The sequence below is a fragment of the Clarias gariepinus genome, chromosome 19 (genome assembly GCF_024256425.1).
Source record: "Clarias gariepinus isolate MV-2021 ecotype Netherlands chromosome 19, CGAR_prim_01v2, whole genome shotgun sequence".
In the NCBI taxonomy this organism is placed as follows: domain Eukaryota; kingdom Metazoa; phylum Chordata; class Actinopteri; order Siluriformes; family Clariidae; genus Clarias; species Clarias gariepinus.
This window is the reverse complement of record NC_071118.1, coordinates 18,139,110-18,152,621: the sequence shown is the minus strand read 5'-3', so window position 1 is coordinate 18,152,621 and position 13,512 is coordinate 18,139,110. Positions and strand designations below refer to the sequence as shown.

The 13,512-nt window shown below is 44.5% G+C and overlaps 1 protein-coding gene across 1 annotated transcript in view; it reads right to left on the bottom strand.

Moving 5' to 3' along the window:
- The window catches only part of acsl6 (acyl-CoA synthetase long chain family member 6), a 122,440-nt gene that overhangs the window by 47,094 nt on the left and 61,834 nt on the right, over positions 1-13,512 (bottom strand). The window contains exon 8 of the mRNA XM_053478271.1: positions 714-746. Within this exon, the coding sequence (XP_053334246.1) occupies positions 714-746 (33 nt within the window). The remainder of the gene's footprint in view (positions 1-713; positions 747-13,512) is intronic.

The following is a 13,512-nucleotide window of genomic DNA, read 5'->3' as shown; positions in this document are numbered from 1 at the left end:
CAACAAAGAGGGGAGAGTAGTCTTCTCAAAAATGTTTCACTGTGTTGCAACACCACTCACCTCTTCTTTATACCAAAGAGTAAAATAATGTGGTACTTTCAGGCTCAGTGCACAAGATTCCTGAGACTAATTATTATGAAGTCAAGAAGTAAGCCATCATTCTGGATTGCAATCAAAACAAAGAAAGCATGGACAGCCTGAAAAATTTGCATATAGCACTTATAACCCCGTATTTTCAAGATGGGAGTGCCTGCTTATTTCTTGAATCTGGACCCATTACAGTATACATACTCTCTCAAACACTTAACAGATGACATCATCACACAATCACAACACACAACCTTGACCCATCTGGACACCAGGAGTCTAAACTATGCCAAAATGCAGCTGGATGACAGTTTGTAATTTAACAATATAATCCCTCCAAACTCCCCACCATTTTTTTTTTTTTTTTTTACTTTGAGTGCTTTGATATACAAGCATGCTTCTGGAACGAACTGATCACACACTGGAAACTTTATAAATGCAACAACATAAATGCAACGTATAGCTACAATATTAGTCACATATACTACAATCACTTTCAGTAATAATAAACCAGGAAAGTACATCTCATGAAGAGCTATGGTTTGAAAACAAACATGCAATCATGCAACAACTAATAATCTCAGACGGATGTTAATGTGTAACAAATAGATGGCAAGTTTACTTACCATAGGTTTTCTGTAATGTTCTTGTCCTAAGGCCTGCAGGCAACAAAACCAACACATGAACACAGAACATTAAACATACAGTTCATCCGGAAATTATTCACAGTGCATCACTTTGTCACAGCTTTATTCTAAAATGGATTGAATAAATTTTTTACTCAAAGTTCTACACACAACACCCCATAATGACAACATGTAAAAAGTTTACTTAAGATTTTTGCAAATTTATTACAAATTAAAAAATTGAGAAAGCTTATTTACATAAGTTTTCACAGCCTTTGCCATGCAGCTCAAAATTGAGCTCAGACGCAACCTGTTTCCCCTAATCATCTTTGAGATGTTTTTGCAGCTTAATTGGAGTCCACCTGTAGTAAATTAAGTTGATTGGACATGATTTGGAAAGGCACACACCTGTCTATATAAGGTCCCACAGTTCATGTCAGAGCACAAACCAGGCATGAAGTCAAAGAATTGTCTCAAGGCACAAATCTGGGGAAGGTTACAAAAAAATTTCTGCTGCTTTGAAGGTCCCAATGAGTACAGTGGCCTCCATCCAGTGGCTACACCAGGACTCTTTCTAGAGCTGGGGGCCATCTAAACTGAGCGATCGGGGGAGAAGGGCCTTAGTCAGGGAGGTGACCAAAAACGACGTGGCAACGTGGTAGATCAGCACGGCAAACTAATCAATCAGCTAAACGGAGACCTCGCTACTCTGCGCCGAAGCGTCCAAGACATCGCGGCCTTGCGCGGAGCTTCGGCAGGAGAATGCGGCCCTTCGCGAGGCGGTTGCTAGCGCGGCTAACCGGCCTCCCGTCGCGGCGGCCGCAGCGTTTCCGGGAGGGGCTGTGCGCCTATTGTGAGTCGGTGGTGCACCACCGAGCAATTTGCCCCCTTCATCCGGGAAACGCTCAGGCCCGGTGAGGAGGGAGAAAAACTCACCCGGCCTCCTCCAACTCTCCTCCATGACCACCGACACCATCCCTCGTCTCACGGTTTAGGTAACCCTTCAATTTGGCCACAAACGGGTCAGAAGTACCGCGTTCTTCGATTCTGGTGCCGCAGGTAACTTCATTGACTCTACCTATGCCAAAGAATTGGGGGTAAAGACCGAGGCGTTATCCCAGCCCGTTCGGATTACCTCGGTAGATGGTCGCCCCCTCTCATCCAGTCCTATCACCACTCAAACTCAACCCATCACCCTAATCATCGACCGGCACCAAGAGCAAGTCCAGTTTCACCTCACCTCCATCTCATCACCTCCCCTCACCTCACCTCTCGGACACCCTCGGTTACTACAACACGACCCCCTCATCTCCTGGACACAGAACCGGATCTTACAATGGGGGCCGACCTGCACCGAACTCTGCCTACAGGCATCGGCTGGGACATGTTCTAGGGAGTCCGAGGTCCCCAACGTCGACACCAACGCCATCCCCACCGCCTACCAGGACCTGGCTAAATTGTTCTGCAAGAAGCGTGCCACACAACTACCTCCTCATCGCTCCTACGACCTCGCCATGGACCTTCAGCCGGGTGCCGTTCCCCCCCGCGGCCATCTTTACTCCTTATCTTCCACAGAGACACAGGCGATGGTGGAGTATGTAGCCAATGCACTCCGCCAGGGTACCATCCGACCCTCCTCCTCGCCTGCTGCCGTGCGGTTCTTCTTCGTGAAGAAAAAAGGCGGGGAACTTCGCCCCTGTGTCGACTATCGGGGGCTCAACAACATCACCATAAAGAATCGTTATGCCAACTCAGCCCCGGACGCCCTCTCTGGTGCCACCATTTTCACTAAGTTGGACCTTCGGAGCACCTACAACTTGGTGCGCATCAGAGAGGGTGATGAGTGGAAGACGGCCTTTATCACCCCCAATGGACACTACGAGAGCCTGGTGATCCCTTTTGGCCTCTGCAACGCCCCCACCGCCTTCCAACATTTCACTGGGTGTTCGTCTATCTGGATGACATATTAATCTACTCACGCACAGTCGACGAACACATCCAACACGTCAGGGCGGTTCTTAAGAGATTGCTTACTCACCAGCTGTATTGTAAGTTGGAGAAGTGCGCTTTTCACAGGCGCTCCACCACGTTCCTGGGTTTCGTCATCTCACTCCAGGGTGTGGCCATGGACCCGCAGAAACTTGAGGCTGTGCGTCATTGGCCCCTACCCAAGACCCTCAAGCAGCTTCAACGGTTTCTCGAGTTTGCGAACTTCTATCGTCGCTTTATCCGGGACTACAGTACAGTTGCAGCACCCCTAACTGCCCTGACCCGTCCATCTTCTCATCACTTCAACCTCAACTCCGCCGCCATCTCTGCTTTCCAGGAACTCTGCCACCGATTCACCACCGCACCGATTCTCCTCCATCCAGATGCTAGCCAACCCTTCGTTGTAGAGGTGGGCGCCGGGGCCGTTCTCTCGCAGCGAGGTCCAGACCAGAAACTACACCCATGTAGTTTCTTCTTCAAAAAGTTTGACCCCACTCAGCAGCGATACGGGGTAGGGGACCGCGAGCTGCTGGCCATAAAGTGGGCTTTGGAGGAATGGCGTCACTGGCTCCAGGGCGCCAGGGAGCCGTTCATCGTCTGGACCGATCACCAGAACCTTATCACCATCCGAAACATGAAGCCCAACTCAACCCCAGGCAGGCGCGGTGGGCTTTATTCTTTGAACAATTCAATTTCCACCTTTCCTACCGCGCGGGGTCCAAGAACACCAAGACGGACGCCCTCTCCCGACAACACGAGGAAGACGTCCCCCGGGCGGACCCCGTGCCTGTCCTCCCAGCATCCAAAATCATCGCTCCGCTCCACTGGGATTTGGAAACGAGAGTCCGCCAGGCACAGGCCGAAGAGACCGCCTGGACGACTGTACGTGCCACACTCCAGGAGAGTGGAAGTTCTTTAGTGGGGCCATTCATCGCCACTCTCTGGACCCCCGGGCACTCACCGGACTCTCCAATTCATTCAGCGTGCTTTCTGGTGGCCATCGATAAGAAGAGATGTCGACGAATTCGTCTAGGCGTGCCCTGTGTGTGCCAGGGCAAAGGATAACAACCAGCCAACGCCGGAGGAACTCCAACCACTACCTGTCCCACGTCGCCCCCTGGACACACATAGCCATCGATTTCGTCACTGGTCTGCCGTTAGGGGGCAGAACCCCGTTATGACAATCATGGATCGATTCTCCAAAGCCGTACACCTGGTGGCTCTCGCCGGACTCTCATCAGCCAAAAAAACAGCCAAGCTGATACTAGAACATGTAGTCCGTTTGCATGGGTTCCCGAAGGACATCGTCTCGGACAGGGGGCCCTAGTTCACTGCCTGGTTCTGGAAGGCCTTCTGCCCTCTGATCGATTCAACCTGCAGTCTATCTTCTGGATACCATCCTCAGACTAACGGTCAGACGGAGCGGACCAACCAACAACTGGAGCGCTACCTGAGATGCTTCATCACCGATCGCCAGCGCTCCTGGGCCCGCTACCTCATTTGGGCAGAACTGTCGCACATCCTCCATGTCTTGTCAGCTACTAACCTAAGTCCATTCGAGGTATGCCATGGTTTCCAACCTTCCATGTTCGAACACCAGGAACCGGAGGTTGATGTACTGTCGGCCCAACAGTTGGTCCACCGGTGACGACGGTTGTGGTGCCGAGCCAACCACGCCATCCAACAGGCCAACGCTCGCTGCACCATTCAACATCGCCGTCGACACCCTCCGGGACGATTGTACAATGTAGGTGACTTGTACAAGGTATGGTTATCGACAAAAATTCTTCATCTCCATACAGAGGCACGGAAACTTTCACCCCGATTCATCGGCCCATATCGCATTACCCTCCGGATTAATCCTGTCAACTACCGGCTCCAGCTGCCTGCGGCGCTCCGAATCCATCCGGTCTTTCACACCTCACAACTGAAACCCTTCACCACTTTACCCATGATTCCACCCTCCCCCCCTGCTCCTCCTCCCCGAATCATTGACGGTGGCCCTGCTTACACCGTGCGCCAGATCCTCGATTTGCGACCTAGGGGCCTGGTCAACTGGGAGGGCTACGGTCCAGAGGAGCGATCGTGGGTTCCGGCCCAGTTCATCCTCGACCCCAAGCTCATCAGGGATTACCGTCGTGGGGTATCCTCCACCCCAGGACCGTCGGGAGTCGGTCCTGGACAGGGGGGTACTGTCACACACACCCGTTCCGCGACCGGCACTAGGACCCGGAAGTAGTACCGTCGCGAAACAGGAAGCATAAAAGAAGACAAGATGGCGCTTCACACTCGCTCAATGAGTTTCGCCCATGTTGGTCCAGATTGTCTGTCCGCCAAATCATGAGTACTCATTTTCTTGGGTTTGCTTTCTGATTCGAGTGTGTGTTTATAGGACGCGGGTTAAACTTGTGTTTGTCCCTTGCTCCCCTTGTGTGAGAGTCCTTAGATAAAATCGCGTGGCTATTCTGCCTATTCGCTTACTTCCGCGTTTGGGTTTACCATCCACGCTACAAAGGGCTAACCGCTACTACTAAAGTCTTCCGATCATCCCGGTTAGTTCGTGACAACGGAAGCCACTCCTTAGTAAAAGGTACATGGCAGCCCGCCTGGAGTTTCTCAAAAGGCACATGTGGGACTTTCAGACCATGAGAAACAAAATTCTCAGCTTTGATGAGACCCTCTGGTGTTCCCCCAAGCAGAGGGTGGATTCAATACACCACACCCCCTCTACACATGCGAGTGGAGTGGTTCCATTAAGAGAAAATTGAGTTTCTGATTTTGGAACGATCCACCGCTGACCTCATTCTTGAACACCCGTGGTTCGCCCAAAATCAAACAATTATCTTCTTGGAGAGTGGAGAGATACTGAAATGGGGGGATAAATTGTGTTGAGCATTGTATGAAAAGTATTCCTGTCATTTCCATCAATACCACTTACTTCGAAAGCCCTAGTAATCAGCAATTTACAGTTACTCTGGACACCAACTCCTATTTCTGGGGGGGTGTTCTTTGCCAAGGGTGTGCCACGCAGCTACCTCTACATAGACCAGGGGACACAATACTATGTATTGTAGAAGTACATCAGGTGAAAAAAGTGCATAACCACCATTCAGCTTGTTCAGTTTCAGATGGTGATCATCCACATTGGCCAGTTTTTCTTAATGAAGAATTACCGTTACCCAGTCCCAGTATTCCCCTACATCACTGGGTTTTATGGGCTCTCATTCCTGGTATACATCAAGGAAATTCTCATCTAATACCGGAATGAAACAAAACATCACCTCCATGTCCATAAGGTTCTCCGGAGACCCTAGCTGTTTCTAAAGGCAGAGAAATGTTCCTTCCTGCAATCCTCCATACAAGTTTTTGACTACAATATCAATTCCCACGGGATCAAGGTAAAACTTATTTAGTCCTGGCCTATTCCATCGGATATGAGACAGCTTCAATGTTTCCTAGGGGTTGCCTATTTCTATAAAAGATCTTTAAAGAGGTACAGTTCGCTCATATCCCCACTCACCATTCTCCTAAAAGGTGAACCCAAAGCCCTTTCCTGGACTTCTGAGGTCACAAAAGCCATATCTCTCCTCCAGAAAGCATTCACATCAGCATCAATCCTCTTTCTCCCTGATCCCAACAAACCTCTTCTCATAGAAGTCCAAGCATTACAATCAGAGGTTGGTGCTGTACCTTCTCAACAGGAAAGGATTTCCAATGTGAGGGAGATCCTGAGACCCTGACAGCGTCTCCTGCGGCCCTCAGGAGTGGTCCGTGGAGGAGTGGGTTCTGTCATGGACACGCCAGGCTCCTCCCCCAATCAGTGCTCCCAATCTCCCAAATTCTTAGCACACACACCTGAATCTCATTACCAACATGACACAATTACATTTCACTTCCCTTCACTCAATGTCTGGTCTCCCTTATGGACAAGGACTCCATGCGTTACCTTTTTCAAGCGAACATCCCTTATCTCTGTGCCTCCTCGTCTTTGCATCTCCTCATCTGCTTGTCTCTCCAGGCTCTGTGTCCTGTTTACCAGTTTCACTGTTCCTGATCCTCCGTCCACCAGCTCCAGCGATGTCCCACTCCGTGTCTCTGGCCTCTCTTATCTCCTTGTCTCTCTGGGCTCTGTGCCCCATTTACCAGTTCCACTGTTCCTGATCCTCCATCCAGCAGCTCCAGCACCATATCAGCTAAGACTTTCCGGTTTACTCTCTTATCCACATCTCATCCCAAACAGTTATCATTCATTGTTAATAAAAGCACCTGTTTGTGGAGTCTTTTATTCCGTAACACCATTCTATCTCTAAGATTTTGGCAAAGATAGTAGCACAGCAGCTATGTTCATATCCACATAAAAATAACATTCACAAACTGTATCAGTCAGGATTTAGGCCTCATCACAGCACAGAGACGGCACAGTTAAAGTAATAAATGACCTCCTATTGGCCTCTGATCAGGGTTGCGTCACTATGCTTGTGTTACTTGACCTTAGTGCAGCTTTTGACACCATTGATTATAGTATTCTTTTTCACAGGTTGGTAGATTTAAATGGTGATTATTTTGCATGTTCTTAAGTGGAGTTTGGTGTTCCACAGGGTTCAGTTTTAGGCCCATTGCTTTTTTCTCTTTACATGATTCCTCTGGGCAACATAATTCATAAGCATCAGTGGAACCTCAGATTGCAAGTAACCTGCACGCATTGAGCTGCTTGTTCTTCGCTCTTTTTGAACATGCCAATCCTTACCATTACCATCACTACTGCCATTTAGTGGAAAGGTGAACAATAAATTGAGCCCTCATGTTTGTTTCCTTCTGGCTCTCCCTTTTAGCTATGCTGTCTTAGTTAGTCCTGCCGGAGTCCCTGCTTGCACTCTGCACTATATATACATTCACCTTATACATTGTGTGACTGTAACCATACCTAACTGTTATCTCTCCTTCTTTTATGCTCTCTTCTCTTCTCTCTATCATGAAGACAGTCCTGGTCTTACCTAATGCTGACAGCTGTTCTCTGAGGCCGTGTGACTGCAGTTACTCGATAGTTCAGGACTGGAATTTCCTACAGTCTCCCTGAGCCTCCATCAACAAACTGGATTTCAATTTAACTTAAAGACATTAATTGTTATATTGAACATCCAGCCTCCTAACACACAGTATAACTGCAGATCAATCCCTGCTATCAGGTTATACTGGATAGCAGGGACTGATCTGTGAGGTGAGTTTCCTGTGAGGGACGAGTTCCAATGAGGGTAAGTTCCCTGTTTAGTCTAGTTCCTCTCAAGGTTTCTTCCTATTGCAGGGAGTTTTTCCTTTCCACTGTCGCTGTTGCCCTTGGCTTGCTCATCAGGGACAATCTTATCATTATGATTTATACACTTTCACATTTCATACAAACTTCCATAATTTCTTTTGATTGTGTAAAGCTGCTTTGCGACAATGACAATTGTTAAAAGCGCTATACAAAAAAATTAGTTGAATTAAATAGATTAGGCTGGCATTAGAACTGGCATTCCCAAATTGCCCGTAGAGTGTGTATGTGTGTGCCCTGAATGTCTGTATGTGTGTGTGCCCTGCAATGAATTTGCATTTTGTCATTTGTATGTACAACCACCAATTGTGCAAGTTTCGAAAATTTTAAAAAATTTATTTGCAAATTATGTTGGAAAATAAGTATTTGGTCAATAACAAAATTTAATCTCAGTACTTTGTTATATACCCTTTGTTGGCAATGACAGAGGTCAAATGTTTTCTGTAAGTCTTCACAAGGTTTTTACACCCTGTTGCTGGTATTTTGGCCCATTCCTTTTGATGTTTTGGGGCTGTCACTGGGCAACACGGACTTTCAATTCCCTCCAAAGATTTTCTATGGGGTTGAGATCTTACAAAGCCACTCCTTGATTCCCCGGGTCTTCAGTCAAAATCTCATGATACATGGACCCTTCTTACCTTTACACGGATCAGTAGTCCTGGTCCCTTTGCCGAAAAAGAACCCCAAAGTATGATGTTTCCAACCCCATGGTGGTAGGTATGGTGTTCTTTGGTTGCAACTCAGTACTCTTTCTGCTCCAAACACAAAGTTTTATTTTGGTTTCCTCATATGACCATATGAGATTATGCCAATCCTCTTCTGCATCATCCAAATGCTCTATAGCAAACTTCAGACAGGTCTGGACATGCACTGCTAAAGCAGGGGGACACGTCTGGCACTGCATGATTTGAGTCCCTGGCAGCGCAGTGTGTTACTGATGGTAGCCTTTATTACAGTACTTTGGTCCCAGCTTTCTGCAGGTCTTTCACTAGGTCCCCCCGTGTGGTTGTGGGATTTTTGCTCACAGTTCTTGTGATCTTTTTGTGATCTGTTCTTGTATGTCTTCCATTTTCTAATAATTGCTCTCACGCTTGATTTCTTCACACCAAGCTGCTAACCTATTGCAGATTCAGTCTTCCCAGCCTGGTGCAGGTCTACAATTTTTTTTCTGGTGTCCTTTGACAGCTCTTTGGTCTTGGTCATAGTGTAGTTTGGAGTGTGACTGTTGAAGGTTGTGGTCAGGTGTCTTTAATACTGATAACAGATGCCATTAATACAGGTAACGAGTGAAAGACAGAGTAGCCTCTTAAAGAAGAAGTTACAGGTCTGCGAGAGCCAGAAATGCTTGTTTGTAAATGACCAGATACTTATTTTCCACCATAATTTGCAAATGAACTCTTTAAAAATTCTACAGTGTGATTTTCTGAATTTTGTTACATATTTTGTCTCTCATAGTTGAGAGAAAATTATGATGAAAACTACAGGCCTATCTTATCTTTTTAAGTGGGAGAATTAGCACAATTGGTGGCTGACTAAATACTTTTTTGCCCCACTGTGTTTTGTGTGAAAATGTTAACCATCAAAGAATCTGTTTTTCTAGCATGTTTTTAAAGCTGGAGATCAGGTCGTGAAAATTTTCAAGTGTTTCATTAAATGAATTTTTTCCCAGAACCCACTCTACACAGCCATTGTGGAGGGACTTTTTAAGCGTACATTATTTCATACTCATATTAAAATTAATGAATATTTCACAGTGGCAAAGTAAAATGGGTTTGGGGTGTTTTGTTAATTTATATAAAACAATATTCCATGTAGGTAAGGATTCAGACTCTTTGTTATGATACTTGAGCTGTGTTCCAATTGTCAAATAAGTTCCTGCGAAGTGGACTGCACAGATTTTTCAGCCATGTAAAGTACTATTCTAAACCAAAACTGCTCGGTTCAAAGGGAATGGTGGAAAAACTGGTTTATCACCTTATCTGAAATGGGCATACAAATTTTCCTATTTCACACACAGATTTCTATCATTAATAGAAGTGCCCGTGACTTCATTGGTGTACGTGCATAAGTGCGTTTTTTATGTACAATGGCATCTGTTGAATTTTGAAACAAACTAAAATTTGTACGTGTTACCGTGAAGTGCATGGTATAAAGGTGTAAGATCACCTTTATTGAGTAGATTTCAACTGCACACTCATAAGCGTGTATTAAAAAATGAACAGCACCATCTGTTGCATTTTGAAAAGAACTAGTGATTTATAATAGTGAACTGTTGATATAGTCTAGGCCGAGTGTGCCACATAAAGAAGCAACTAATGTTAGTTCCGACTCGGATGTTAAGCTGCACATAATTTGAACACAGTTTGCCAACAGTCAATAAACAGATTCTTCTTTAGCACACTGTTTTAACTCTGTTGTGGAGAAGTCTGATTTGATCAACCATCAATCGCTTATTTTATAGGAAATTATGTTAATGAGGAAATGGTCTCCTCCTGATTCCACTAATAGGTGGCTGGAAGCACTCCAGGTTGTGGTCCCTTGCTCTCTCAGAAACTAAGTTTTAACCTTAGCCTATGCTTTGGCCATTTAGACATGCATTCATTGTGTGCATTAAATATTTTGCTTGGTCTAGCATGAAAGGTAGATTGGTACTACAGTACAGTATAGTATGTCAGCTGACGGTCACTGTCACATGTTCTGCATACTACCCATATACAGTAGGTAGACAACCAGAATGGGTATTACCCTCGCGCTCACTGCCATGGGAAAATGTCAGCAGCCAAAATAAATCAGTCACTCGCCGCAGTTTTAAATTCTGTATAATTAAATCATAAAAAAAGTCTTAACAATATTTTGTATCGAAGAAATACTACAGTGATTGTAATTTCCACATCTGAGAACTTTATACCACAAAATATACCTAAAATAAAAAATCTTAACCAGAGCTATTAATATTTATTGTATAATAATGAGTCATTTGTTAAATGTTGTTTGGATAGACGATCAAGTTCACTAGCTGATAATTTTATTTGTACAAAGAATCTCTGTTTGTATCTGTTTATTGTTATTTTAAAAAATACATTCAAAGATACATCAAACTTTAAATATACAAATAACTCGTAAAATAGACTTTCAGAATAAAACATTACAATAACCCAAAAAAGATGCACTAAAAATGCTGTGTTGTTTCTGTAATCACAGAACCCCATCGTTGGGTGGTTTACGCTGGGTTAAAATTCTGGGTTATTTCGGGTACTTTAAACACATTGTTAGGTTGCTCATGTTGGGTCAAATGGGATGTAGTAAGTCATTTACAAATAAACACCTGGTTGGGTTTTTTTTTTTTTTTTTACCCAACAACTGGTTTATTCTTTATTTTCTGGTTTCTCCAAACGGCAGCCTGCAAAATGTTTGCAATATTACTGTTATTGTGTCACAAGTGTAGTTTCGGAGATTTGAGCTTCAGTACCTTGAGCTTTGAGCTTCTGGTTTCTCCAAACGGCAGCCTGCAAAATGTTTGCAATATTACTGTTATTGTGTCACAAGTGTAGTTTCGGAGATTTGAGCTTCTCCCGGCGCTCTGCGCATAACACCGGCCTAACGCAGCCTCAAAAAGAATTTCTAAACGTTTTTTAAACGTGGGCTATTGTTGTTTACTTACAAAATTTGTTAATTTTATTTAAGTAAGGTTTTGGCTTGGGATTTTTATTTGGTATCTGTAACGGGTTCAACCCTATTTGCACGGACGGCACCATAAAGCACGGACACAAGGCGAGGTCTTATGGAAAAAAGGTAATTTTTTTAGGTAAAATAGGATAGGAAAGGGTTAAAGGAGGGAGAACGGAAAGAAAGCAGAAGGGATAAAGTGCACGTGCAGATCCGGGGGCAGTGCCATGCTGGCATGCGGGCACACCGCATGGCAGAACAGAGCACGCGGAGACAGCGCTCCTGCACAAAGTGAAGGCGCTGCGGGATCGCGGGGATCGAAGGACGAAATTCCAGTGTCCTGTTTAAAGTCTTTGGCATGTCCCACTCTCATGCCACTCTTTCCTACTCCACCGCATCACGTACTTCTCCGCGCCTTGATTTTATATTGCGGAGCAAGCCTGAGATCCTATTAACGTTAATTATCTCCAGCCGGCATAATTGGCAAATGATCCGACAGGCCTGTATCAATGATACTAATATCCAGTATAGGTAATCCACGTAATAGAATTAAATCCAAGGTATGCCCCTGAATATGGGTGCATATTCATATCCTAACAGAGTCGATAGCCGTGCGAATATTCAATAGTGTTTGGCGGGCATACACCAGTGACATTTTGCAATCAGTAATTAGTAAAAACAAGCATAAAATCATTAAATTTAAAAACCAGAAAGAGAACGACAGACGCCACACACAATGGCGCCATCTTGTCAAAGCATGAATGTTCACTGAGAATACAGGGGATTTTAGGAAAACATAACAAGCCCTTTACAGATGAGGAAATAGTAAAGGAGTTGTTAATTTTTAAGTTGTTGGCAACTTTTAAGTTGTTAATGTTTAAATTAATTTATGTTCTGTTTAGATTTAGAGATAAAGGCATTTTGCACAGTTTCCTTCATCATATTTTTGTCAGACATTGTTACTGGTTTAATTAAATTATTTTGTACCAAAGCAACATAAAGGACAGAACAGAACAGCATTAAAATGAGATCCAATTTGTGAAGGATGAAAATTGGTCTGTTTACACATACAAAAAGACATGTTTATCCATATAAAAACATATATTGGATACACCTAAAGCATCAGTGTCTGTTTTGGGTTGTCCGGACTTTAGCTGGTGAGGAGTGATTATTTACCGGACCTCAAGCAATTTTAGCTGAAGACCCCTGTGATAGAGGTTCTGATTTTTGTGGGGGGCTGTTACAACATGCAGTGTATGGGAATTGATTTGATATTGTGTGCGTTTTCCTTTGTCCGGATCACTCCATTCCTGTTTCAGTCCAAAGTTGATGTTATCATTGAGTGAATGCATATTAGCCATGAAAGCCAGCACTAGTTTTCTGTGTAAGTTTTTGCAAGTTTTCTGTGTTGCTTTGGCCTGTGTACTGTGCTTGTGTTAGACTCTGACTCATTAGTCCACAGTACCTGCTGCAATTTTTCTGTATCCCTTTGTTTCTATGCATATTTGAGACACTCAGCCTTGTTTCCATGTTGGAGAAATGCCTGTTGGTCTGCAATTTTTCAATGATGGCTATCTGCCCAGACTTCTCTGGATAGTAAATGGGTATACCTGGGTTTTACTGGTTTCTGCCAAAGATACATTTACTGTATAAATAGTAATTTACTCAAACTTAAAATTATATTCTATTCAAAAAAATATATACTCATCAAAAATATAAACGCAACACCTTTGTTTCTGCTCCGATTATTCAAAATCGCCATCAATAAAATGTACCTGTGTTCTTCGTCCATAACAGATGCCTGCCCATACCATAACCCCACCACCACCATGG